This window comes from Pholis gunnellus, assembly GCF_910591455.1.
Source record: "Pholis gunnellus genome assembly, chromosome: 23".
Classification (NCBI taxonomy): domain Eukaryota; kingdom Metazoa; phylum Chordata; class Actinopteri; order Perciformes; family Pholidae; genus Pholis; species Pholis gunnellus.
In genome coordinates this window covers 10,478,410-10,505,958 of record NC_136550.1, presented here as the reverse complement: position 1 = coordinate 10,505,958, position 27,549 = coordinate 10,478,410, and the positions used below count along the sequence as shown (strand labels likewise).

At 42.0% G+C, this 27,549-nt stretch overlaps 4 protein-coding genes and 1 pseudogene across 5 annotated transcripts; 3 read left to right on the top strand and 2 right to left on the bottom strand.

Moving 5' to 3' along the window:
* The first annotated feature begins 2,632 nt into the window (after positions 1 to 2,632).
* On the top strand, positions 2,633 to 4,929 carry LOC306714884 (glycoprotein hormone beta-5-like; annotated as a pseudogene). Its single transcript has 3 exons — positions 2,633 to 2,756; positions 3,702 to 3,909; positions 4,741 to 4,929. The product of its transcript is annotated as a glycoprotein hormone beta-5-like (transcript).
* Positions 4,930 to 7,408: 2,479 nt separating this feature from the next.
* On the bottom strand, positions 7,409 to 8,139 carry gpha2 (glycoprotein hormone subunit alpha 2; the record flags this gene model as incomplete). The annotated part of the gene is made up of 3 exons (XM_079184743.1): positions 7,409 to 7,513; positions 7,614 to 7,798; positions 8,019 to 8,139. 3 exons carry the CDS (start codon positions 8,137 to 8,139, stop codon positions 7,409 to 7,411), a joined length of 411 nt encoding a protein of 136 aa, XP_079040869.1.
* Positions 8,140 to 14,251: 6,112 nt separating this feature from the next.
* On the bottom strand, positions 14,252 to 19,471 carry majin (membrane anchored junction protein; the record flags this gene model as incomplete). The annotated part of the gene is made up of 9 exons (XM_079184621.1): positions 19,368 to 19,471; positions 18,340 to 18,385; positions 18,166 to 18,241; positions 17,957 to 18,067; positions 17,758 to 17,792; positions 17,447 to 17,586; positions 16,204 to 16,270; positions 14,777 to 14,961; positions 14,252 to 14,291 (listed from the first exon to the last, which is right to left on the bottom strand). Exons 1-9 carry the CDS (start codon positions 19,466 to 19,468, stop codon positions 14,252 to 14,254), a joined length of 801 nt encoding a protein of 266 aa, XP_079040747.1. The 5' UTR covers positions 19,469 to 19,471.
* Positions 19,472 to 19,995: 524 nt separating this feature from the next.
* LOC306714920 (putative oxidoreductase YtbE) lies at positions 19,996 to 22,456 on the top strand. The gene is made up of 6 exons (XM_079185105.1): positions 19,996 to 20,129; positions 20,448 to 20,725; positions 20,983 to 21,128; positions 21,364 to 21,503; positions 21,621 to 21,779; positions 21,878 to 22,456. Exons 2-6 carry the CDS (start codon positions 20,487 to 20,489, stop codon positions 22,055 to 22,057), a joined length of 864 nt encoding a protein of 287 aa, XP_079041231.1. The 5' UTR covers positions 19,996 to 20,129; positions 20,448 to 20,486; the 3' UTR covers positions 22,058 to 22,456.
* Positions 22,457 to 23,070: 614 nt separating this feature from the next.
* LOC306714918 (glyoxal reductase-like) lies at positions 23,071 to 26,535 on the top strand. Its single transcript, XM_079185103.1, has 6 exons — positions 23,071 to 23,195; positions 24,002 to 24,303; positions 24,475 to 24,620; positions 25,123 to 25,262; positions 25,342 to 25,500; positions 25,612 to 26,535. The coding sequence occupies exons 2-6, from the start codon at positions 24,053 to 24,055 to the stop codon at positions 25,789 to 25,791; spliced, it is 876 nt and encodes a 291-aa protein (XP_079041229.1). The 5' UTR covers positions 23,071 to 23,195; positions 24,002 to 24,052; the 3' UTR covers positions 25,792 to 26,535.
* Positions 26,536 to 27,549: the final 1,014 nt, after the last annotated feature.

The following is a 27,549-nucleotide window of genomic DNA, read 5'->3' as shown; positions in this document are numbered from 1 at the left end:
CTGTGAGATAAGATTGAAAGTTCCAGAAAAAGCTAGAATTCGGAAACCTTTTGGCTTGAAACCCTGTGGCCTTCATGTGGACCTGCAAACATTTCAACCAAATATAGTGTTTTCTTTCTCCTTCAATAGTTTTGATTGTAGTTATAAATATCCAGTATTTCACAGGAAAAGTGAAAAGAAAATCAAGTGTGTGATCCAATTGTGTGCTCAACCTCATAAGTACAATCAGTAAAAATACAAAAGAGCAAAAAATAAATTGCAGAAGACCTTACTTGTGATCTCTTCTGATCTATCTCATGACCCCTTAAGGGCCCCAACACCCAAGTTGGGAACCATTGACATAAGCCTTTCTTCTCCAACGACCACAATGCTGTATGTTGTTTTTTCTTTTCAGGCAGATTTTTTTTTAGAAGAGAGTGTAGAAGTTAAGGGCACACATTTGCATGGGCCGTGCTCCATGGCCGCCACAGAAAACGCGCTGATGCAGTCGGTGTTACAGCAGCCTAATGACACCTCAAAAACCTGCACCTGCAAACAACAGCTGGTTGGAAATATGGGCAAAAAAAAACAGCCTCACATTTAGTTGGATTTCAAAAATTCTTTTGATTCAGGCAAAAAAACACTCAAAAAACACAACTCAAAAGAGACAAAACTTGACCTCGCTGTCATAAAACTCAGCTTACCTTATGATTTTTGTTTTGGCTGGCTTACTCACAAACCCTCTTGATTGTTATTGTCAGTCGGTCAGCTGACTCTGGGACAACAGAACCCCAGCTCCTCTTCTAGACTTCTCACTTAATGATCAATAGTAATATTCTCCTTTTTAGAATTCTGTCGTACATTCTAGAACTGCTCCGGGAAAGGAAGCGAGAGAAGAGAGAGTGTTCGTAGATCGGGTATCGCCTCACAGACAGCCATCGTCACATTTCCTCTCTGTGGCCATTTCCGTGTGGCCAAATTGAAACAAACGCTTGAAATCAGAGGGGTGGTGTGAACGGATTCGATGAAAGCATTAAAGATACAAAAAAAACAAAACAGAGGAGGAGAAAGACAGAGGAAAGAAAAGATGTAGAGTTAGACACGATAGAATGGCAATAAGTCAGAGCAACAGTAACAGAATGAGAATATGATGTTACCGAAACCTACAACTGCATTAAGTAGCAATTTCACTGAATTTCTAGATTTGCACTGTCTGCCCAATGGTCTGTGTTTGTTGTGTTGAAGAAAAACCTTAGAGAAGATGATGAAGATGATGCAGGGGAAGAAGAAGATGTATATTTTGGGGACCAACACAGCGGTGGGGGGGGTTTGAATGTAGAGAAGCTTACTACTGTACGTAACATTACAGGGGGGTGTAGAATGGAGAAAAAAAAACTATGTGCTAAAAATGAAACTTCACTTTGAGAAAACACTCTGGGAGTCTGCTGTTTTTGTGTCACCTCTTTTGTCTCTCCAATAAGATTAATTCCACTTACTTTTACTGATACTTTGATCAACAGGCACAATGCATGCTACTTAACGCTGAACCAGTTTATATTATTGTATAGACAAATGTGTCTTTTAGCATATTGATTTGATTGATTTTAAATAAATCTCCATTTCCTGTCTCAGGGAGGCAGCTGTTTCGAGCCTAACAGCTCTTATAAACCGGCCTGGCATCAAACAGCAGGCAAAGTTAGCACCTGGCTAGTGGAACAGTTAAATAGCCAAATATTTCCCTCAGGGGTTAAATGGAGAACATAACGGAGCGAAAAGGAGTTTAAATACTGGACTAACAGTTGTCTTATTAGGTGATACTGTCAATGTTATTTTGCAAAAAATGCTGCTTTAATCTGCTAGAAAGTGTATTTTTTACCCTCTTGCTGGCCATGCAGGTTATACTGTGTTGATGTATTTTCCAACCGTTTCAGCTAACTATTGATTTCCATTATTTTTCCAATTGTGGTCAAATCAATTAGCAGACTTTCAAAACTTGCTTGCGTTGAGTAATTCATCGTAATTTTCATCAAATCAGAAATAAACTTTATTTCATTGCATTATGAAGGAGAAAAATGAATGGAAATCAACGGCTATGGAACTCTAGCAAAATGCGCCCAAAAACGTAAAGCAGCATGGCTTGTAAAATGGTTAGCTGTGGTGTAAAGTATAAGTGCGTTCTAGTAAGTGGGCTAAAACATGCAAAAACAGTGAAACGGTTTTGAACAGAAATGTTCATGTGACAGCAGGGGAGACAGTTACTCTGATGAGGTCACATTATCTTGTTTAATCCATTAAATCTGAAATCGACAGGACTTTTTAAAGTCAAAGCCAATCTACCTTTTGTCTAATTATAGGGTGTCCGAGGTTTTAAATTACCCAGTAAGAGCTAAAAGTTCCGTCGTTTGTTGTCATATTACCAATCCTTCATCACAGTAAGTGTCAAGATGAGTACTGACAATCCTCACATCACTGAGCGTAGACCAGAGTTGGATAAAGAACTGCACACACACACACACACACACACACACACACACACACACACGCACACACACACAAGCACTCACACAGAGAGATACAGGCTGAGGTTAAGAAAACATAGACAAGCATCAGTTTTTTCCAGGGAGTCTCCATTATTTTTGGCTCGGGGTCTCTAATGGTATTTCATTGTAATTGCTATGATGTCAGAGTGTCCGTCCGCCCTAATGGCCTTCTAAAAACAACAACAAGGACAGATTGGTTCCATTCACTGGTTGTTGTCCGGGCAGAGAGACTCCGAAGTCCAGCTGCTCAAATCTCTGCAAGATCTTCAGCTGAAAAGGTGAGAAGTGTCTTTTTTTAACATCAATTAAGTAATGCAGGGCAGGTATGTAACATTCATTTGACTTATAATCCTTTTTAAGATACTTTGAACTGCTTTAGAGACAGAAAGTCTACATAATTATGTTAGCAGGCTTTTCTTTACACCACAGTGTAGTTCCATAGCTCATGTGGAGTTATTGTACTCACAGTGTGGTGTAGTATCTCATTGCCTATAAAAGTATTCACATCATTCTGTTCATGCAGAAAGTATTTTTATGTCAGTGTTATATTTCTTAATAAGCATTCTACAGTCTGGCTCAGTTGAGGTGATTCCAGTTGTTTTAGTGCAGTGTAAGTAGTTTGCTTGAAGAGTAATTAAGCAGATGTCTCCGGTAACATTAAAGAAATGACTATTCATTCTGATTGAAACAAGAAAAGAAAAACTGCTTTTTATGCCTGTAAATTAAATTACTGAACTGTCAGATGTGTCACTTGAAAGGAAATTCAAATGTTTTTTTTAGTTGTTGTGTATTTTTAGTTGGAAAGTATAGTTTAAGTTAATTAATTACCCATTGAAATATATATTTTTTATAATTCTTTTCTTTTTTTTTACTGTGTATAGATCGCTGCATTGGCTGCAGTAGCCATAATAAACACTAGAGGGACTTGTGAGTCAAGTTGAATGTCACAGTATACTGCTCTGACTCTGTCTCTTTTCAGCTGTTTTGGATCATCTTCAGGCCAAACTGAATATTTTAGTCTGTAAACATGACAAATAAAAATGTGTATCTTTACTTTAACTGTTTTCCACCCAGGTAGAGAAGGTCACTTGTAGCCATAGCTGAGGAATAATGGATACGCATATTTGAATAATAGTATTGCCTCCATCAAAGATCCTTTACTCTTTTTTCTTCTTTTCCCAGCATGCATCTCCATCCCCTGTCCCCCTCTCTCCTCCTCCTCCTCCTCCTGGTTGCCGGGGCAGTGGAGGTGTGCGTGGCCCTGACAACCACACTTCACGGTTTCCGAGGCTGCGCCGTGCGAGAGTTCACCTTTGTGGCCCAGAAGCCGGGCTGCAAGGGACTGCGCATCAGCACAGAGGCTTGCTGGGGGCGTTGTCACACCTGGGAGGTAACGTTCATACACACACACACACACACAGTAAAGTGACAGAACATCAGTTCCATTTAGCCGATGTAGGAGTCACACTCTTTTCTCTTGCTATTTCTGAAAGATTCCATAATACTGGAATTGTGAAACATGAAATGAATGATTAATGGCCCAGAACTCAACCCAAACCCAAAGAGGGCCAATGACCAATTCTCCACTCAGACCCATATGTCATTGTCGTAAGACGTGCTTAAATCCCTCCAAGCGGGGAGGGTCACTGGACTTTTAATGAACTCATTTTAGTTTGCAGGGATTCAAATTTAACCTCTGAGTAAATAGAAAGAACAAGTTTCAGGGAAACTTTAGTCAGATTCAAAGCCTTTAGAGGAGCTGACTCAGGCACATGGCAGAAGGTCATTATTTAAAGTCCACTTACTAGCTTTTTCCAGGACTTTCGACAGCATCTCATGGTCCTCTTTAGCAGCGGGAGGTTTCTCATATGATGATAAAAATCTAAACTGCTGATTTCCAGTAAGTGGGGCTTTTTTTAACTGCATCTTCATACTCAGACTCTGAGATGTAATTGAAAGCTCAGGGAAGAGCTAGGAAGTGGACCTTGGGTTAATCCTTTTATTTCATTTTTGGTCAAGCTACCAAGTCCAAGGTCAAGAATGAACCAATTTAGTCATCATGTCTCCAACACATGCTTACAAAGTGTAGAGAGCTCAGAAACGTGTTGCATTCACTGCCAATATTCCCTGTTGGTATGTGGGGAAACAGTGTCTGGTCAAAGAGCATATGGAGATCAAAAGTAATCTGTGTTCCACTTGTGTGTGTGTGTGAACCCTGCAGAAACCTGTGCCGGATCCCCCCTACATCCAGCGACACCACCGCGTGTGTACGTACAGTCGTGTCCGCCACATGACCGCCCGCCTGCCGGGCTGCCAGCCCAACATCTCCCCTCTGTACCACTATCCCATGGCTCTGCACTGCCACTGTGCCGTCTGCTCCACACAGGACACAGAGTGTGAGACCTTCTGATGGGCAGGACACAACGCTTTCAGCCAACAACGTTATCAACAGTTTTACTGATATGAATGACTCTGAATAAAATTATGAAATCAAGACATTTGAGTAAGTGTGATACTTGATATGAGTCTTTCTGTAGACTGAAGATGTGTGTGTGTGTGTGTGTACTTATACATGTCTGTATGTGAGAAAGCAGATGTAACAGAGCAATTACATTTCAAAATAAGAGTTATGTGAGTCTTTGCCACAATGTTAGCAATACTGAAATCTCAACGCTCAACAAGTTTATATTGTACTCACATGGCACATTTTTTCATATACATCAGTGTATTTAGTTTTTATGAAGGTGACATGACACATACACATTATACAGAGAGACCAACCACCAACTCGTATTCAACATATTTTGCAGCTTGTGCAAAAACCTAACGAAACCGGTAGAGATTATGCACAGACCTCGAATTGTTAAGGTTAGGAAGTATAATAAGTTAGTTTTTACTTATTACTCTTTGTTATGTTACTATATAATATCTGTTAGAGCACAAAAGTCAGTAAATCAGTCTGCATTGATCTATGAATGAATGTGGTCGATTGTTACAGGACCACTTCTGGTTTATGTTGTATGAAAAGCTTCTCCTTTAGGTGGTGAAAGCATGTTCAGCATGTGAAGGCAGCGGAGCACACAGAGCCTTTGCGCACGGCTGTTCACTGTGTTTACCTTCATTAAATCGCCTAAAAACGTCACCAGGCAGCTACAAGACAACCATACACACGTCTACACACATCAGACTGGTCGATTATAACTCCATATTCTGCTTTTTTATTAAGGAGACGTCCTTTTCCAACTATAAGACCAGTGATGTGACTGGCTGAGAGAGCATTTTAAAATCACCACACCTGCTGATTAATATTCACCGTCAACCAGCCATTTTACATGTTGTACATACGCCCATGCAGTCCTACCACCTTCCGCGTGGCATTTATTATTCAAATGTCAACTGAGCTCGCAAAAATACTCCGCTGAGGGTGCAGTGCGTGCTCTAGCACCCTGGTAGAACATGGCCTGACTTCTTAATACTACGTCCGTTGCTCTGAGCGTCCAATGGTGACACGGATGGGTTTACATGCTGAGTTGTCCTGTCTCATACCGACACTTAAGGGGTTCTTGTGTGTTGGTATCAAGACGCCCTTGGAGGGAGACCAGGCTGGAGAAACAGTGGTGGTGAGGTTAATAGGGGCCCACAGTCATGTTGTGGGGACTCACCCACAACGTATATCATTCCATTTAAGGCTGGGATGAGGGTTGGGGTTGCATGTAGTGGTCATGTTTAAGGTTAGAGTAAGTCAGTGTACTCTCCCCTTAATGGAAACAAGTTTGTCTGTGTGTGTGTGTGTGTGTGTGTGTGTGTGTGTGTGTGTGTGTGTGTGTGTGTGTGTGTGTGTGTAAAGTGAGAAGAAAAAAAATCCCTTTACAGTTGCAGAATAGAAATTTATTGAAATACAATTTCATCACAAACTATTCAGTGCATTCTTTCTCTTTTCATTTCATTGACATTTCCAACATTATTTGGTTTCATCAATAGATACTATTTACAAAATGTCCTTTAGTTCAAATTCATAAATATAAATAAAATGTGTACATTCTTTGGTCTCTTGTCTGTGTTTAGTGGTTATTGCAAAGAATGAAACTGCTTGTATACATGATCTTTATGTTGATTCCAAAGGTTGACCGTATATTTACTGTTTTGTTGTTTGATCAAGTCAATGAGAAGACTTAACTGCAATGTAATGTTCTCATTCATTTTGCCAAAATTGAAAATGTGAAAGTGAGGTGAACCCAGTCTTCTTTTGGGGGGGTAGTGAGTTTGATGAATTTGATTGTAATCCTGGAGTCTCTGTGTACTTATACTTGCTCCTGAGTCACTACTGTAAGTACGAATGGTGGTGTGACTCCTTATTTCTTATTTCTAGCTGCTTACAAAGTCAAGAGTCTGCCAAGCCTCAAAGCAAAAACATATAAAAAGGTTCAGTTAGTTTGAAGTGTGAGTGATATAATGGTTTATATAGCCTTTTATCACATGTGCGTCAATCAAGTTTTCTAGACACACAATCACACGCTCACAGACATCTTCACAGACATCAAAAAGTGTGAATTTCCCATTTTGATCTTATTCTTAAGTTACTGGGTGACTGATCCAGAGCAGGTGTTACTCTGCCTGAATGGATTAGAACATTTCAGAGTCCCGTGGTTTTCCATTCTTTGAGAACACAAATGGAGGAAACCCTGCTGTTTTGACAGCAACTTGGTGCGGAGCTGATTCCTTTTCAGTTCAATAAGTTAAAGTGGACGTTCTTCAACATTCAAAACAAGTCGAAATAGAAAAGAAACTGGTTGTATTTCAATCATCGAGCAGAGTTTGTAGCGCTTAACTGACTAAATGTGGCTGTTATCCTGGTGTACATTAGGTATGCAGCATGCTGTCTTGATGTGTCAGTAGCGGGCCTTGCGGCACATGTCGCAGCGACACGCCTTCGCCGTCAGGATCTCGATTTCGTCATGGTGACGACCTCGAGGGCAGTCCAGGCGAACTTTGACCTGAGAGAAATCAAGCAAGAGGACATGAACAACCGGTAAGAATGATGAAAAAAAACGAAAAAACACAACCCACTCCTTTTCCTTTTCCTTTTCCTCTCACCTTAGCATCCTTGCTGATGGTGCAGCATCGTGAAGCGGAGGTGATGTTGTGGGTGAAGTTGGAGGCCACCAGCACCGAGTATCTGGATGGGAAGGCGCTGGACTCGCAGTAGCCCACGCAGGCGTAGACAAGGTGGGTGCCTTTGCATGTGCCACGGCGGTCACTGCGGATGGTCACGTTGAAGGCTGGAGAGGTGAGAGAAGATGGAGGGATGAGCGAGAATCAAGTCCTGTATGTGTGTGTGTTTGGGATTCAGCACTTAAAGAAACAGCATCGTCAAATCTATTGTGATACGCCGATATAAACAGACTTTTGACGCTGCTGTTCTTTAAGACCACATAAATGGATGCTGTTTTTTAAGACGCTGTAAAAAAGCATTTAAAAAAAACTGTGTGTGTTCCTCACGGTGTAGGTGACATCCTGGGGTGAGGCCGTCGTAGCTCCAACCAATAGGAGAGAAGAGCAGGAGCAGTGACATCACCGGTAGGACCAGCAGGCAGAATTGTGAGCTCATGCACAGCGACATCTGGATGGCCTGGAGGATCCAAACAGAACAACAAAGTATGTAAGACGTTACTGTGACTTAAGACCAGAGGGAAATCTCACATTTAACTGTCTTTACGAGGTTTTTATGCAAAAAAATAATTCCAACTTCAACTTCTTTGTGGGGCTTTTCTCAAATCTTTGATTTTGGTCTTGTGAAATGCTATAAAGTTGAACCTCTTTAGACTGCTGAACTCCTTAATCAAACCTTAAATCAAGGCAGTTTCCCAGAGCCCCCTCCCTTCCCCACCAAGGTGATTTCCCATCCTAAGCGTCTGCCTGCATGTGTGTCACTCGGTTGAGTAACAGCTAATGTGGATAAAAACAATGCAGCCTTTATCCTTTCAATACGCCTCATTTACCAGCTACCCGCTGACACACGCATACGTACACAGCTCACACACACACACACACCGACTCGTTCAAACCTACACGTAGCTGCACACAACATAATCAGGAACCAGACGTGAATACATTCTTTAAGATACAGAAAAGCCCAAGGATCCTGTGTGCATCCGTGTTTTCCCGTCACAAGCATGAATGCATACAGTGCATATATTGTATGTGCACGCATGCATGCATGATCTTGCGTGAGTGTCCATGCATGCACATGCTTACAACCCCCCACCCGTCACACACACACACACACACACACACACACACACAGTCCAACACGTGTGTAAACAATAAAGTCATGTTTTCCTGGGAATTTGGGGATCCTGACCCTTGCCCTCTAAAATGGCAGCTCTTTCCAGCTCCGCTTCCCCTGCGACTGGAGCTTTGGGAATTGCCTATGTGGTGATGGTAGAACGGCCCCGGGGACGCCATTAAACGCTGCTGGTACGAACAAATTAACGGGACAGGACTGTGTGTGTGTGTGTGGATGTGTGAGGCCATTAACCCCGTGTCAGCTGGTGGGGCAGTGGGAAGTGCCCGGCTTTTAATTGTTATGTGGGGTTTCCACGCCTGAAGGTTCGGTTTGTCTTTGAGGAAAGTGGGTTGTGGTACGCTGCACCCTGCTATGAGGGAGGGCCGGGTGTTCAAGACCACCAATACAGCCGAAGGAATACCTTCCGCAGAAAATGCACTTAAAGTGCTTGGAAAAGTATTCCATGCACACAAAAACCTTGTCAAAATTAAGTGTGGTTAGTCAGTTAAAAGATAATTTTAAAGATAATTTAAAAAGTGTGCGTAGATGGAATGTACTCCTCACAAAACACTAAACAATGTGTCTTTAAAACAACCTTCAGGACTGATCAGACTGCAAACTGACTACTGCTAAAAGGAACCAGGTTTGAACATCATTTGACAGTGAGGTGGAATTTCTTCAATCACTCAAATGACCCTCTATTCTCTCAAATGTAGCTTACATTCTTTGAATAATTTAGTTCATAGATCAGGTACTGACCAACAAGTTGCAGAAGAAGATCTTATTTTAAATAGAATTTATGAAGTTGCTGTTGTATTGGACCATCCGCATCATTATGCATCAGTGTTTTTTTGCAAAGAACCTGAAACCTCTAATTTTACTTTACACTGATCAATGCCAATAAGATGTAATTCAATACAGTTTATTTTCAAAGAAGTATCATAACTTATTATCTGTGCTCAGGTAAAATGGATACAGCCTTAATGATAGGAAAAATACATTATAAAAATACTCAAAGGAGACACTTTTTTGTCTCATCTGTCACTGTTTGGTTTAATTATATATATATAGTCCACCATCTAAATAAAAATATTGCTGTGTTTTACAAATATGATATATTGTCATGAAAGTCAAAAGTCAGCAAAGTAGTGAGCTGTTTCAAAATAAAAATAAAAATATTCTTAATATGGACCACTTGCAAAATATTATTATTAATGTAAACATATATGTAAAAAGTCTGCAGAATGAGAATTTAAATAAACATAAGGAGAAATAAAAGGGTAAAAGTGCATTTCCCCCAAGTTGACAATTACTTAGGAACAGAAGTCTCCTCATATATACAAAAACTCAAAAGTTAAATTCTATAAGAAAGCAGCAATCTGAAGACCACAGCCTAAATGTCACAGAACAAGCATTTAAAGGTCTATTCCACCAACATGTAGACTGATGCACTAAACTTCATTCCAGGTGTAAATAGCAGCTGAGTCTTACCTGCAGACGTAAAGCGGAGAGTGCAGCTTCTGGATTGCAGGACACGCGTGGCGACTGACAGGTGTGTGTGTGAGTGTGTCTGCTCTGATGCAGGGATATAAGTAACACAGGTAAGAGTGAAGGCACTTATAGCTCTGGTCACACCCACAATCTGTGTGAATCTTTTTTTTTTCTCCTTTTCTACAGATCTCTCTCTCTAAAAAAAAAAGAAAAAAGATTATCAAAAAAGCCTCACTTCTCTCTTTCACGTCTTTCTCCTGGAGTGTGTTACCGTCTCTCTGTCCCCTCCCCCCTCCCCGCTCTCTGTTTTTCAACCTTTAGGGGGACCGCTGCTGTGACACAGAGGAAAACTAGATAGGTTTTCCATTAAACGCACCACCACAATAGTGAGAACACACACAGCCTTACAACGCGCATAAAAAAAGTGTCCTTGCATGCATTGCGCTCAAAATCACACACACACACAAAAAAATTATATTCTGGGCCTCAGCTGCCAGTTGATACAGTGAACTAATAAATACACTGAATGGGAGACCTCACACACACACACAGTCTGCCTGGGTTTTCCATTTGTGGCTGCAGGAGGAAGGACAGGGTCGGGTCAGAAGATGTTGTGGGTTTGGGTCAACTCCGTGTGTGTGTGTGTTGTGTTGCGCATGATGGGTATATTGTGGGGAACGCCTGGCTCTGCTTCTCAGAGGAAGCCAGCTTAGCAACCTCCCTGTCCAAACTACAGCGGGTAATGACATCCCTTTAACAGACTCTTACATGATTTGTTGGACATTTGCAGCCGTTTCTTGGACACTTCGGTGACATGTCGCTAAGGTCACAAACACCACAGAGGACTTTCTAAAGTGTTGCCAAAGACACAAAGTGGATGTCCTTTGTTCTCTTGTGGTGAGTATCCACAAGAAACTGGGTTTCGGGGTTAAAGGAAGAAATGTCTTACTTACTGGAACAGCATGAATTAGAGTCTCCTGAGGTTACTTCGATGAGTTTTGCCATGTGTCCCGAGAGAATTTGGGCTGGGTTGGGAATCCAATAAAGCCCACTGAGACACTAGAGCTTAGTGATATTGGGCCATAAAAATAAACGAATTGACTTCCCAAAAACTATCTTTGTCTGACAGACCTTGATAAACTTCCAGGAGAATTGATTCAGGAAGTCAAGGACGTCACTATATCATAAAATCAGTCGCAAAACAGTAGCGGGGGGGGTGAACCCGTGCATTTATTTTTAAGTAACTGTGCTTTGGTTGGATCCCAGCAGTGATCATCACCGTTTTATTGTATGTTTTCAGCTACAGCAGCGGCTCCACATCTGTCTTGTATCCTGAATCAGACTCAGCAGCTCATCACAGGACAGCTTTCCTTCAGAAATACAAACTGCAGATGCTCGTTATGACCTTTGAGCAACCAAACATTTCCCAGAAGAAGAGCACTGTAAAAAGTAATTCATCCAGGAAACCCACTTTATTATGTTTCCTATTCAGCCAAAGCCTGATATATATTGTATTCCTGTACCATATATCTCTATTGTTGTCAAAAAACATTTAAAACACATCAATGAGCCACACTGTTACACTGGGATAGTGTGTTCCTTCATTACCATGAACACACACTGTAGTTTATTTATAGTCAATTCCACATAAACCCTGCTGTACTGTAAATACTCACTGGAGCACCAAATGTGAATGAATCCACCACTGAAAATAGTTCCCGGCAAATCCACTATTTACTGCTATTTCAGGAAAGAAGCGGGGTTTCTTAAAAAAAACGGACGATGTATTCAGTAAGAACTAATACAGTGCTGCAGGGACTACATATATTTTTAGGCCAACCCTGGAAGTTAGCATCACAGTGGTTCCCTCGACTTTAAGCAAATTGGACTTTTCCATTGGATTTTGGATTATTGCAACAAACGCACGTTTTTTTTTAGATAATCATCAGCAATGAACACCACTTTTATAATTTGTAATGTGTGAGTGCTAACGTGAGGCTACAAGCAAACATTGCCACGGTTGCACGAACGCGACGAACAACATATTAAAATCTCTTAATACCATTTCAGAAAGAAGAGGTGGCAGGGCTCATTTAATCAGTGATCCAGGAGAGATGCTACGGCTTCCCGTGCTGCACACTCCCATTCTCACTCTCACACACTCACTCACACAGACACACCTTCTAAGGAAAACACAATTATCATCTTATGGCCCCTCTATCCCAAACATTCCCAATCTAGTTATGTCAATGGAAAACGAAATGTGTGACATCATCACCTAAACCCCCCCACCTACACACAAAACTATTAGTCTGTTGACTGTAAATTTCAGTGTGTTTCTTCTGATTCCATGCCAACCAGAGAGAAAGAGAGCGAGAGAGAGAGAGAGAGAGAGAGAGAGACTCTAAATCTGAGTGGCCTACTTCATCAGGAGAGAATGAGACGTGAATGAAGTTTGTTAAACTGGAGACTCTCTTGTAGTCAAAATGCACACACACTCACTCACACACACACACACACACACTGCTCCAGTGTGACTCAGTGGGGTGACCGATGTTTGTATCGCTCTGTGGCCCCGTCGCTCTCGGCTGCCGTGGAAACCGTGGCGTCTTGAATAACTATAATATCATTAATGTGTCCGCTTCCACTTCTGCCCTGTTATTTTAATCTCTGTGTGTGTGTGTGTGTGTGTGTGTGTGTGTGAGAATGAAAGTATATGATGTATGTGAGTGTGTGTGTGTCTGTTATTTCAAGTGCTATATGTGTGTGCATGATTATGTCTGACAGGAGATTGTGTGTGCGGTCAAAGTGTGTAAGTAGATGTGAGTGTAAGATTATGTGTGTGTTATTTGAGGCTCTATGACAATATAAGGAGAGGATTAGGCAACGTTTTCCTGTTTCTAAGACAATGTTTCAGTCCAGTTGACCCATTTACCCCCATATACAAACACACGCAGGGACACGTGCATGCTGGAACAGACACACACACGCACACACACACACACAAAGATAGAACGCTTTGCTAATTTCGATTGACAGGAGGAAAGTGGAGTTTCCACAAGGTGATACTCACTGAAGCTCAAGGTGTGCTCTTATGAGAACACACACAGTAGTGGAAATGTTAAGAAAGAGACGGCGTTGTCTGTTCATTTGACAGTCTACTGAGGAAGGATGTAAACATTTGGATTAAACTGTTTCCTGCTAATTCGCATTTTACTTGAGAAATCCCCAAACTGCATTAAAACAGAAGAACAAACACGAATAAAGCAGCGTGTAGATAAGTGTAGACAAAGAGACGGAGCTCTCTCAACTGGAAACTGAGTTTGAGAAAATAAATCAAATGCAGATGGGGTCACAGATCATGAAAGGACAGTTAAATGTAGCAGAGTTTAAGGCGGTAAAACCGAAAAATAAAAGACACACTGCTGTTTAGTTTGTGTTATTTGAAGGGGGAAAAGGAGAAGAAATAATATCCGCATCTATGAAGTCACTGATTTGGTGGTAAGAAGAGAACTATAAAGAAAAGAACGAGAGGATCCAGTTACTGCAGGTATAGCGAAAAGCTAATAGCAAGGACTCCATCCATAATGGTACAAAACGACATGAAATCACAAAAACAACCGCTGGAAACAAAGAAGTCACTATATTTATTTGCTCAAGTTATCAATACAGAGCTACAGCAACAACAACAACAAAACATATAAAATAGACCCTCCAATGATAAGTGAACAACAGGTAAAATCTCAGCAGAATAGAAAACAAATAAAGACACCAGTATAAAAGATGATCAATGGAGGATGAAGGCAAACAAAGGCAAACAGGTCTACGCCGTACTGTTCTCGAGAAAAGATGTCACAAACTGTTTTTGTTTGCGCTGCAGAACTTTGCCCAAACAAACCCCAGTGAGTTTCCACTACTGGAACCAGCAACACCTCCCGTCTCTCTACCACGGCCCTCAGCGCTCTCTGAAGAACAAGGAGAAGGGGAAGATGTGGCTGCAAAGAGAGAGCGAGAGACAGAGTAAGTTCAGAGGAACAACAAAAACTATACGTGGGATTAATGCATCTGTGGGCTCACCCCATAAGGCTGCTACGGCATATCATTATTACCATAAAGAGACCACATTCGTAAGATTGCTTGGCGTGCCCCGTCTTTTATGTGCCTCTGGCGTCCCAGCTTGTCTCAACAGACATTTCACAGGGATATTGTAATTTCCGTGCTTATAATAGCTGGATTTCCCCAATCCATTTGAATCTTTGTCAACTTTTGTCTTTCAGATGAACGGTAACAATTAGCCCTCGGTTCTCCGGTGGGTGCAAAATTGAATCAAATCTACAGTGACATCACCAGCGTCCAAAGGTATCAGTCTTACCCTTACTGTGTGCCGAGTTACTGATCTGCTGCTGGGTTTATCTTTTTGAGCTTTAGCTTGTAGCATGCTAGCTACTGATGGTGTGGCTGCTGTGAACCTCATACCAACCTGGCCAGTCGACTCAACATCCCTGGCCTCGCAGGTGTCTCAGGGTCAGACTCTGCCTCCTCATCACACTCCTCCTCTCCCGTGTGCTGTTTTGACCCAGAATGCACTTCATCTGTAGTCCCACTTCCTCTGACTGTGTTAAAACCTGATTTCTGCCGGGGTTCGTCAAACCCCCTGGAACCTTTCTGTGGGAGAGGATTAGAATAAATTAAAGTAATATTAAAAATAGAACTTAATATGAAATATGTTTTACAGTACTGGAGATTGTATTAAATTGACCATTCGCTACACACCTCCCACCAAATAGTGATTGTTCAACTATGGCTTTGCAGCTGTAACTACTGCAGCTTTGTATTTCTCCACATGAAGCGGTGTGCATGGGTGTAGTAAGAGCGATAATCCATATGAAAATAGTTTATGTCACGTCTAGAGCACAAGTATAAGGAAAACAATGTTTATCTGCTGTAATGTAACCTGCTAACCTTAGCATTCCCAGCTAACTAGCTTACTGACAATAGTAATAACTTACTTCCAAGGCAAGGAGTTTGCCTTGGAAGTCGTCTTTTCTGCATTATTATACAGCATTGAGTTAGCATGATGAGGCCTACTTTTGACTACTTCTGTCTAAAGTCGAAGGGAAAGTTTAGCGTAGCAACACTAGCTATGAGTCGTGGCGCTAAGCTAAGGGTCAATTGGATTCTTCCATTTGCCTCAGTGTCTAAGTGTCTTTATGAGCTTGAACCTGAATGGAATTAATCCATCAAAATGCCCATTTGATAACCCAATATCTGTTTTTCGACAACTCTTCCCTTGAATTTTTTTGTGCCATCAGAACCTAATGAGCACCTTCATTGTTCGCACTCAATCCTTTTTAAAGCTCGTAGACCTGTATTGGCACTTCCTTCTCAGAAAAAACAAGTAACTCAATAGGCTGACATAATTAGTTTAAATCATTTTTTCCACTTGAAACAAACGAGAGGGGAAAAAGAGTGGACACGTGTAAAAAAAACAAAACAGGATCAGATGAGATGAAAGGCCGAGAAGGGAGCGGAGCGGAGGGTAATTTTGGGACTTCGTTGCTAATCAATCAGAAGCACATCACCAGGAACACACTCTCACACACACATTAACACACGTACACTCTGTGTCTGATGTAATGCTATTATTAACCTTAATCGCACTTGTTATCCTACCTGTCTGCGCTAATGTCAGCCTGGGGCTACAGTACAGACAGAGATGCTACCAGCGTGTGTGTTTATATATGCGGCAGAGAGGAAACGAAAAGCTATTATGAGACTGAAGTTGGAATCACTTCATTCTAAACTGTGGGCGGAAATGACTGACTTCTTCATTTGTGACAAATCAGTTAAGCGGTAAAATATGACGAGTGAAAGACTGACCTGATCAAATAAATGAAAATAAATCACCTTGTCAACATGTCCTCCGTCCTCTTGGACGTCTCTCTGTGCATGTGGACAATGCAGAGGAAGCCTGCTGAAAGTTGGACACAACCAAGTTTATTAAATATTGTTTCTCATAATACAGTCCATTCTTCAGTATCAGATTCTGCCATTAAGGTTTCTGTCTAAATTCAACTGGCCTTTCGTTTCTAACAGAATTTAAAGTTGTGATCGACACAATTTGTGCATCAGAACAATAGTATCTAATATAATTGTAGGTAAGAATAGGATCTATTGAAGAACGTTACGCCAAACAATGACAATCAATGCTTGACTGTGAATCTCAGTGTTTTATTTTTAACTGGTGGGTGTCGTGATTCACAGTGCATGGACTCCAGAGGCCTTTAATTACATGTTGGTGAATTAAAATGCCGCCGGATTTTGCAGCCAAAACTAACAATGTCAGTTAGATGCTTTGTAATGCTTTGGCTCAACAAAAAACAAACCATCTGTCGCTACAGGGCATCATGTAGACACACACACACACACACACACACACACACACACACACACACACACACACACACACACACACACACACACACACACACACAATGAACTCCATCAGTGATGAAGCAGTATGTAGGAACAGAAATGTGTACTACACTTGTTTTGCATCCTTCTGAGGACATGTGAGTGTAATGGCCAATGTGGTGAATATAATTCAATAATTCAATGAGAGTTATTTCATGGCACTTGATTTCCTGTGAACTGATGATGACGCTTGAGGCCCTGCGTCTTGCAGGATGTTTTCACAGTTTGTGCATCCGAGTGTGTGTTCCTCAACTTCAAAACGATGAGATAATTCTGTTTACATAAGTTGGCGGGTGTGCATTTTAAATCATAATTTTCGCCCCACTGATCTGACTGTCAGTGTGATTGAGGTGGCGCCCGTCAGCCTCTTGTCTGTTTCGTAACCGCAAAAATCACTGGAGCGTGTAAGTGTGTGTGTGTGTGTGTGTGCGCGCAAAGAGGGCAGTAGTCAGAGTGGATGTGTTCGTGATAGTAAGAATAAATGTATTCTATTGTCACACATTCATTCACTTCTAAAACACTTAATCACACATTCACATGTGACCATTTTTGTGTCCACAGCGCAGGTTTTTACTCAGTAAAGATTTTCTAAACATTTAGTCATGGTTGTAGTCAAACACAGAGTATACAGCTTAAGGTTACAGATAAGCTCTACAGTAGTAAAGAGAGCGCTCACCCAACCACAGAAACGCTGCCTTCAGCCTCCATGTCCCTGTGTAAGTCCTTTAGGATGGCCTCCTCTAGTGGTGAATCTCTTCTACGGCGCTTTGACTGGGGCTCAGACACAGACGGGAATTGCTGTGCAACGTCTTTCTGCTAGAAAACACGCAGTGGTGCACTGTACATGACGTGGGGTTGGACACCAGATCATTTAATATAAAACAATCCAATATAACAGCCCTGTGAGGTTTGGTAATGTTCAGTTCTTATTGTAACTGTCAGAGAGGCGTTGATTCAACCACATGGTAATGTCTGGCAACAACTCACTGGGCTCAACTTCTCCGCTGCTGGCTTTGCTCCCTCTGCAAGATAAATACATGTGAGGCATCGACGTGTCTGAATAGCATCTTAGCCGTACAGCCTCTAAAGCCCTGAGCATTTTTTTACTGATAACATCTAATGCCTTGAGTGCAGAATGTGTTTTGTGAATGAGTTTTTTTTTTTGCTCACGTGTGTTCATCCTCACCCTTCTGTGTGTTTTTCTCCAGGTAGAGGATGAGACTAAACGGGTAAGCTCTCAGCCTCCTCTCACCCTGTGTGCACATCACCTCCGACGCTCCCGCCCACGGCTTCTTATCTGGTAGTTGCAGTTAACGAAACGCAGTAAACCGCTCGTGAATGAGCGTCATCGTAACGGTGTGCAAGAATAAGAGGATCAGTAGTGTTAGAGGATACAAGGGAAGACACTGAAGTGGGCACTAGAGAAGGGTTGGAGACTGTCCAAGTTGCCAAGAACCGTCCTGAAAATGTCCTGACAACAGAGAAGAGAAAGTGAGAGAACACGTTTAGGAGAATTTAACACAACAAACGTGAATGCTGACTAAGCACACGAACAGTATCCGTAAATACCTCCAGCTCCTGATGGAAGCAGTTTTCTCCCATAACCTCCTCTCCCCTGATGAAATATAAAATACACACATTATGATATTAGCAGTTGGGGTTTTGTAAACATTTTATCCAAATGCTGTAAAGCTGATAACAGTATAAAACCTTTTACACATCAGGCCTTTTGCTGATGCAGTACATGCATTAAGGCTTTGATTGTCGAGCACTAATCCTTGAGTGTCAGAACTATTATAGGTGAAGTTTAAATGAAAATAGTCTTCTTCGGCTTTATGGAACTCCAGGAGCGGTTAGGTAACACACATCACAATGTGTAACAGTATAGCCATTATAGGAAATGGAGAAAAAAGATCAATGCCTTCTCTCTTGCCTGAAGCTCAGTCATCTCCCCGACTCCCCGGCTTTAGAGATTAAAGAACTTTGTGCAATGCTTTGCAGAATTTAATCTCGAGGAAGAAAAGGAAAGGGAAGCATTGAAGGAGCCAAGAGTGTGTCTAACATTGATCAATAGTCCTTCCCTTGCTGGTGTATGTTTGTTCTCAGGATTCTGAGCTTGTGCTGTTTTGCTCTGCTTTCAAGAAGAAAACAGAAACAAAGAATTACTCAAGTGTGTAGCTGCTCTAATCCACAGCCTTTCCTCTGTTTCAAGTATTTTCCCATTTCCGTCAAGCTACTTTAGCTCTTGAAGGATTTGCACTTGAGCTGAATTATTTAATTTCTGGTTATAAACTGATTTCCAGTGATGCGTTGAAGAATGCTCATCAAAAATCACAGATGTGCAACTAGAGCTGCTTTATAAAAAATGTAATTGCTAGCCTTACTTCCACTACTAAATCCTATCTCAAGCTGGGTTTTGGGATGGCACCCTATATCTATTCTGCCATGGTCTACTCTTTGTCTTGGCTCCCCTTTCGGGATTTGTCCGCGGCCTGGTCTTGTTCTTGTGTTGAACTTCTTGCTCTCACCAAAAGGGTAAACATATATTAAGTATAAAGACATGGCTGTGAGGGTGTTAAGAACAATGTGTGTCTTGCCTGAAGCTGCTGCCTCCTCTGATCTTGAATTTGTAGATTAAACTACCAGCTTTGAAGAATCGAGTTTCAGGGAGAGGGAAGGAGAAGGCCTGCAGTGGCATGACTGACCTAATGTGGTTTGGGCAACACAATCAGGACATAAACAGATTCATATATTAATTGATGGAGAGGACAACCAAAACACAGAATACATGTCAACATTTACTGGAGATGTTGCATTGGTTTAGCTAGATAGCTAGCACCAGCATGCTATAACTGTCTTTACTATTCTAAAGGCTCAGAAATGTTTGGTTCTCTCGCTCAGTCGCTCTATCTTAGAATTACCGTAATATCTAGAGGAAATGGCGAGCATGAAATTGGTGGGTCCTCCAGCAAGCTAACTTCAGCCTCCAACGGGACATTAACGGTTAATACCGCAGCCGTCAATCAAACACCTGACTCGGCTCGAGATTCGCTGGACGGAGGCGAATTCCCGCCTTCCGGTCGCGCATCAATGATTAGCTAGACCTTCTTCCAATCAGCGGCGTCAGAGCAGGTGTCACTATGGTGACGGAGGAAAAACCGCCCAACATGTCACATGACTGTCAGCTGACCGCGTGTAGCAGGAAGTGGTAGTTGTAAACACTCCTCGGTGAGAGAGTGAAGTGAGATGGGTTTTTTTTTGCCTTTTTGTAGCTCGTGACTTTTTATTAAGTAACGCTTTGTGAATACGCAACAAGTCCTCGCTTCCCTCGAAAGAAGTCAGCTGAAAAGACCCAAAAGGTGAGATGAAAATATTATTTATTGTTAACGATGGCATCCTTATGGCGTTCCTACTCCATAATATGGTATTGTAAGTGAACAACTGTGACTTCATACACTATTTGTAGCCTGCTCGCTGTCAGATAGTAGGCCTACTCCTACTGTCTTCATTGTAACACTGTACTAACCGCTAATGTTACGAACGTTTCAGCGGTCTAACACCTGAACATTGCAGCATCATTGGTACTCATTTGCTACATCACGACACTATGACCTTCCTCTGTAATGAAGAAAATCTCTCCTTTATTTCTCACTCAACCCTCTCTCCCTCTTTAACAGTGCTGGGTAGACCAAAATAAGAAGTGCCTCTCAGATCAGATGTCCTCTTCACCTCCTGTCCTCCTAAATACGGGGCTTCCGATGCCCCTGCTGGGTTTGGGGACCTACAAGTTGGTGGGTCGTGAAGAAGTGTATGGGGCTGTGGACGCAGCGCTGGCTGCTGGTTATCGGGCCTTTGACAGTGCGGCCGTCTACCGGAATGAAGCTGACCTGGGCCGAGCCCTGAAGGAGCTCTTGCCCAAACATGGCTTAACCAGAGAGGATGTCTTCATAACCAGGTGAGATATTTGGGTTGTATCCACAATGGTTGAATGCACTTATTGAAATCGCTTACACTGAAAAAGGGCATGCCTCATCTGGTTTTGGTGTCATACACATGTCTTTTACTATGTTTGTATATTTATTATCACACACCAATAAACCGTTTCTGATTCTGATACCCATGAGACCATGTGGAAGCACTGAAGCTCAGTGAAGTTTGACTCTGAGGTAAAGTCTACAATTGTGAACAACCCCTCTCTCTCTCTCCCTGCAGTAAGCTGGGCCCCAAGGATCAGGGAGAGAAAGCCATGGAAGGAGCCCTGCACAGCCTGTCTCAGCTGGACCTGGGTTACATTGACCTCTACCTGATCCACTGGCCTGGCACACAGGGTCAGGATGTGGCTGACCAACGCAACCCAGGTAAACAGGCAATGTTTTTCTGCATGTACCAAAATATCACTGGAACATCTGTGTATGTACAATTATGTAAAAAAAATATATTTTTTCTTTGACCAGCTGCATCAAATGTTTTATGAATAAATGCTCCTTCTTACTGAGAGATAAGATTCAAGCTGTCTTCTCTCTTTCCTCCTCCACAATGTATTTGTACTTGAGCAACACTGATGATGAGCTCCTAATTAATATTTGACTCCAGGCAACCGAGCTCAGAGTTGGGCCTCACTGGAGGAGCTGCATGCCCAGGGGAAGCTGAAGGCCATCGGAGTGTCAAACTACACACCAGCACACATGAGAGAACTGATGCAGAGCTGCAAAGTCCCTCCTGCACTGCTACAGGTAGAATGCATGAGAGGGAAAGGAGGATGGATAACATTATAATATACATAACGTGACATAAAAGCACGTTTTATGCACTCGTTTGTTGATTGTGTTTTGTCGTTGTTGTTTTCTCAGGTAGAGTTTCACCCCAGGCTGTGCCAGACCGAGCTGAGGAAAGTGTGTAAGGAGTATGGAGTGTGTTTCCAAGCGTACTCCTCTTTAGGGAAAGGAGAGCTGGTCACTGACCCTGTGGTCTTGGAGGTGGCAAAGAACTGTGAACGCACCCCTGGACAGGTAAACACACACACACATCTTGATTAATGGCCAGCCTATGACTACTACCTTCTCTCTGTTCAAAACAAACAATATTTCGGTCTTTTGTTCCTCTTCAGGTCCTCTTGCGCTGGGCTGTGCAGCAGGACGTCCCAGTGCTCCCCAAGTCGTCAAATCCAGACAGAATACAGGACAATGCCAGGCTTTTTGACTTCACACTGTGTGACGCAGACATGGAAAGACTGTCAGCTTTGGACTGTGGGCAAAAGTATTGCTGGGATTCATCAGAAGTCGCTTGATAGACCACAAATTTGAACACACGTTGTCTTCCATGATGCCTCTTAAATGCTGGGTGAATGTATTGATTTAGATGAAATGTGTGAGAGTTGAAGTATTATTTTGTACAACATTGGCAACTATGTTCTCCTGTTTATTGTGACCCATGTGCCATAAAACACTGAGCCCTTTCAGGCAGTAGATGTATACTGAACAAAAACATTTTTAATGTGCCAATATTTTAAGACTACTTCCATATTCTTTGTTGCCTCACGCTGATCTTTAATCATACTCTTACAAACAATACTGTGGCTTTAGTTTTCTAGCTTTCCCATTTGAGCTGTCTATGTATTACCACATATTTGAGATGAAAGAATATGCTATTTTCAAAGTGTCCTTTTGTACTGGAGAATTACAGAAGATTTACACAATTAAGAGACTCACTTTAAAATCTCTCTTATCATTTATTGAGAACAGCACATACCAGATGTTTCACAGCTGTAGAGAAAATCCATCTTGCCTTAAAAAAATCAGCTCTGAAGAATCAAGTTTCATTGAAAGGGGAAGAGAAGGCCTGCAGGGGTATGGCTTACACAAGTGTTGGACAACAAAATCAGAAAATAATCAGATCCACTTATATATTAATAGCCTGTTGGCTCAGAGGGCAACCGAAATACAGGACAAGATGACATAACATCACTGAAAGTGTTGGAAATGGTTTAGCTAGGTTAGCTAGTCAGGACAAACTTCAGTTGGCCATACTGCTAACTGCAACATATCAGTTAAGGCAGTTATCATTTACATATTTAAATACTGTCATAAATCTCTCTCTCTCTCTCTCTCTCTCTCTCTCTCTCTCTCTCTCTCTCTCTCTCTCTCTCTCTCTCTCTCTCTCTCTCTCTCTCTCTCTCTCTCTCTCTCTCTCTCTCTCTCTCTCTCTCACACACACACATGAATTGGGACATAGCTACACACGCCGGTTGCTGTCACATGACACGTCAGTTTACCAGGTGTTGCCGTAAAGCGTATGCCTAGTCGTAAACATTCCTCTAATGTGTAAAGTTTGACGCAAGTTGGAATTTCCGTTAATTCACACTTATCGTCGGTTTGTGCACCTCTACTTGAAAATAAGAAAATAATTCAGCTGAGAGCGCCGGCAAGGTGAGATGAAAATACGAATAAACGGTGTCATTGTAGCAATGCTAACGTAATAGCTTTGCAATGCACATTTAGGTTCGTTGTAACGGTGTTTGTCCTCCACTGTGACGCAAAGCAAACAGTACTAATGTCATTTTGGAGTGTGTGAGGAATTTAAGTTTTAAAGCGCTCCTAGCATTGATATTATGTGTTACAATATGTTTACTTGTAGAAGGTTTAAACTAAAAGGAGTTACTGAATGTATTGTGCACTGTGAGAGAAACCAGAGAATTTATGACACCGCCATAAAGTAATAAAAATCAGTGAGAGTGTTATTGAAAGGTTTCTGAGCACAGCCTTCAAGGAGGGAGGAATGGGTCAAGAAGATGGCTGACGGAAGTCCGAAGGGTTCGGCCAATCACCGAGCTGATCGATTGGCTGAGAAATGTGAAACGTGATACTTTTGAGAGACTCAGCAGGGACAAAGGATCTTGGAATTGCAGAAGATCCTCAGACCTCCTCCTGGCCATGGGGCAGCCATACCTGTCTGTCGTGTGGCCCGAACGGGGCCCCATATTTCATTGATTTATATGTTTGTTTTGTTATTGATAGTTTGATTCGGTTTGTAACTGTTTTTATGTTTGTATGGATAATAAATCCATTACGATTTTGACTTAAACCTGCTGTTTTGATTCAGAGGCGATTGAGGAGCACATGGCTAGGGGGTTGGGCGAGTTCTCTCCGTGAACAGGAGCTTTTGTTTCCTAACAAGTGTGTTTCATATCTCCCATTTATTCCTCTCTCTCCCTCCCTCCCCCTCTCTTCAACAGTGTTGGGAAGTCCATACAGGGTACAAAAGCTATACGTTCCTTTCAGATCAGATGTCTTCCCCCGCCTCCAGTATCCCCCCTGTCCTCCTAAACACAGGGGTTCACATGCCCCTCCTGGGTTTGGGGACCTACAAGTTGGTGGTTCCTGAAGATGTGAACCGGGCTGTGGACGCAGCGCTGGCTGCTGGTTATCGGGCCTTTGACAGTGCAGACGGCTACCAGAATGAAGCTGAGCTGGGCCGAGCTTTGAAGGAGCTCTTGCCCAAACATGGCTTAACCAGAGAGGATGTCTTCATAACCAGGTGAGGTACATGGGCTCGTAGGCCTTCCTAAAGAGCACAGCATGTCAGCGTACGGGCTTTGGTGTCATACTCGGATCATATGATTTTCCTCTCAGAGATCTTACCTGAAGCTCAGTGAAGTTTGACTCTGAGGTAAAGTCTACAATTGTGAACAACCCTCTCACCCTGCAGTAAACTAGACCCCAAGGACCAGGGAGAGAAAGCCATGGAAGCAGCCCTGCACAGCCTGTCTCAGCTGGACCTGGGTTACATTGACCTCTACCTGATCCACTGGCCTGGTACAGAGGGTCTGGATGTGACTGACCAACGCAACCCAGGTAAACAGTCCAGAATCACTGGAAACATAAACTGTGTATATATACATATACAGGACTGTCTCAGAAAATTAGAATATTGTGATAATCCCCATACGTGTGATTTAGTTTACTGAACCAAGCTGAGTGTTTTTCAAGGCTCAGGAAACCCTTGCAGGTGTTTCGAGTTAATTAGACGATTCAAGTGATTAGTTGAATACCCTACTAGTATACTTTTTCATGATATTCTAATATTTAGAGATAGGATATTTGAGTTTTCTTAAGCTGTAAGCCATAATCAGCAATATTAAAAGAATAAAAGGCTTGCAATATTTCAGTTGATTTGTAATGAATCCAGAATGCATGACATTTTTGTTCTTTTAATTGCATTACACAAAATAAAGAACTTTATCACAATATTCTAATTTTCTGAGACAGTCCTGTATGCTTCTCACTCTCCTCCTCCACAATGTATTTGTACTTGAGTAACACTGATGATGAGCTCCTAATTAATATTTGACTCCAGGCAACCGAGCTCAGAGTTGGGCCTCACTGGAGGAGCTGCATGCCCAGGGGAAGCTGAAGGCCATCGGAGTGTCAAACTACACACCAGCACACATGAGAGAACTGATGCAGAGCTGCAAAGTCCCTCCTGCACTGCTACAGGTAGAATGCACGGGAGGGAAAGGAAAAAAGATAACGCATATAATATACTTACATTATATATTTTGTGTTGTTTTTTCAGGAAGAGTTTCACCCCAAGCTGTGCCAGATCGAGCTGAGGAAAGTGTGTAAGGAGTATGGAGTGTGTTTCCAAGCGTACTCCTCTTTAGGGAAAGGAGAGCTGGTCACTGACCCTGTGGTCTTGGAGGTGGCAAAGGACTGTGAACGCACCCCTGGACAGGTAAACACACGCACACAATGACTTTTTGGGCCAGCCTTATTGAACAGTTTTCAATAAAGATTGTTTAGCACACACACTAGGTAAATATTTAGGTCTTTTGTTCCCCTTCAGGTCCTCTTGCGCTGGGCTGTGCAGCAGGGCGTCCCAGTGATCCCGAAATCTTCAAATCCAGACAGAATACAGGACAATGCCAGGCTTTTTGACTTCACACTGAGTGACGCAGACATGGACAGACTGTCAGCTTTGGACTGTGGGCGCAAATACTGTCTGGATGCATCACTAGTGGTTTGATTAACCACTAGTGAAATAATAATAATAAACTTTATTGTATGGCACCCGTCATCCAAGAAATGCAAGACAAAGTTCTTTACAATAAAGGAAGATAGTCATAGATGAACATAAAAACAGGGGAAATAACATCGAAAATACAACGCACTGTCCTGTCATGATGCCTCTTCCAGGGTTCCCACACATCACTAGTGAATTTTCAAAGCTTTCCCATAATATTTCCCCATTTTTCCAAGACTTAATCGAAGCTGTTTGAAATAGGTAGGCCTATAAAGCGATCATAGGGTGGAAAAAACGTTTTTCTCCAGGAATTTAAAGACAGTGGGCACTCTGCTCTTTAATGCTGCTGCTGTTTAGCTCTGACCGGCAGCGATACAGTGGCGGGACACCACCACCAGAGAAAGTGGGAAATTGGAGTTTAGACACAGAGGGCTAAGTTGCACAACAAACGCATTGGGCGAATGTATTGAGGATTTAAGCAAATGTATGTATTGAGATATCTAAAGGTTTAAGTAGCATTTTAGACAACATTGGCCAGTAGATTGTCCTGTATGTTGGGACCCATATGCCATGAATCACTGATCCTTTTCAGGCAGTACATGTGTTGCTTACTGACCCCCCAAACATCTTTTCTGATCTGTCAATGTGCCATCATTTTAGGACAGAATTTAAATAAATACTATGGCTTTTGTGTTCACATTTTAATTGTCAATGAATTGCTACAAATTTGCAATAAAAACAAAATGGCCTTTTCATAGTGTCCTTGTTTGCTGGAAAATTTTACAGAGAATAACACAAGAGACTCACTTTAAAATCACTCTTAAAATTATTTATTCAGGACAGCATATACCAGAAGTTTCAAAAGCTGCAGAGAAAATTTACAAAAGTCATTAAAAAATGAGAAGGAATCCCCCCAAAAAAGGAAGGAAGTTTTACAATGCAAAGTTCTCCGCACACATCTGTAGATTCAAGTAATACCAAGGATGGTTGCAAAACTCCAGGTGCCCAGGCAGGTTTTCCCTCTGGGGTGTGTTCTCTGCCACACATGTTTTTAAAAGTCAAAATTACAACATGACTTCCTCTGAAATGGCTTTTCCAGCACTCGCCAGTGTAATATTTTTCTCACAGTTGTGACAGCGAACGCACCGCCACAGTTATTGTGCTTTTTTTTCCTCTTTTCTTCTTCAGCGCAATAGGTGACAGCGAGCTGTAAAGTTTAAGGCGGTGATTGGGTAAACAGACAAGGCCGGTTATGCGGCTTCACATCACAGGTTTACAGCATGTTCAAGGCAGTTCATGACAATATTAAAATCCTAAATTTCATATTCATATCCGGGCCCCGAGCTCTCGACACCATGTACATATTCTCTCAGCCAGCTGCTTGTGTCAAGTTCAGCTACAGATCTGAGTGAATTAAGAGTAAAACACTATTTCTCATGACGGCACAATTACTTAAATACCCATTCCTAATGTCCCTGTTAGTGTGGGAGAAATCCAATACACTTCTTTCTTTTTTCTTAAATGTAACAGCATAGTCTAACTGTATTAATTGGAAGCTTTATAGCAGATACTTATAAAGAGTCACCTAAATGTTTCAGTGAATACGTCTTACTTACACAGTCAGGGTTGCATGATACCAAACATGTCGGTAGATAAATCTTAAAAACCGGTGGTGCCATTCAGATTGTCTAGAATTCTCTGATTTAAAAAAAAACGGTCCTGAACCAAGTTTTAGTTTTCCTCCCACTGCTCTCCTTTCAT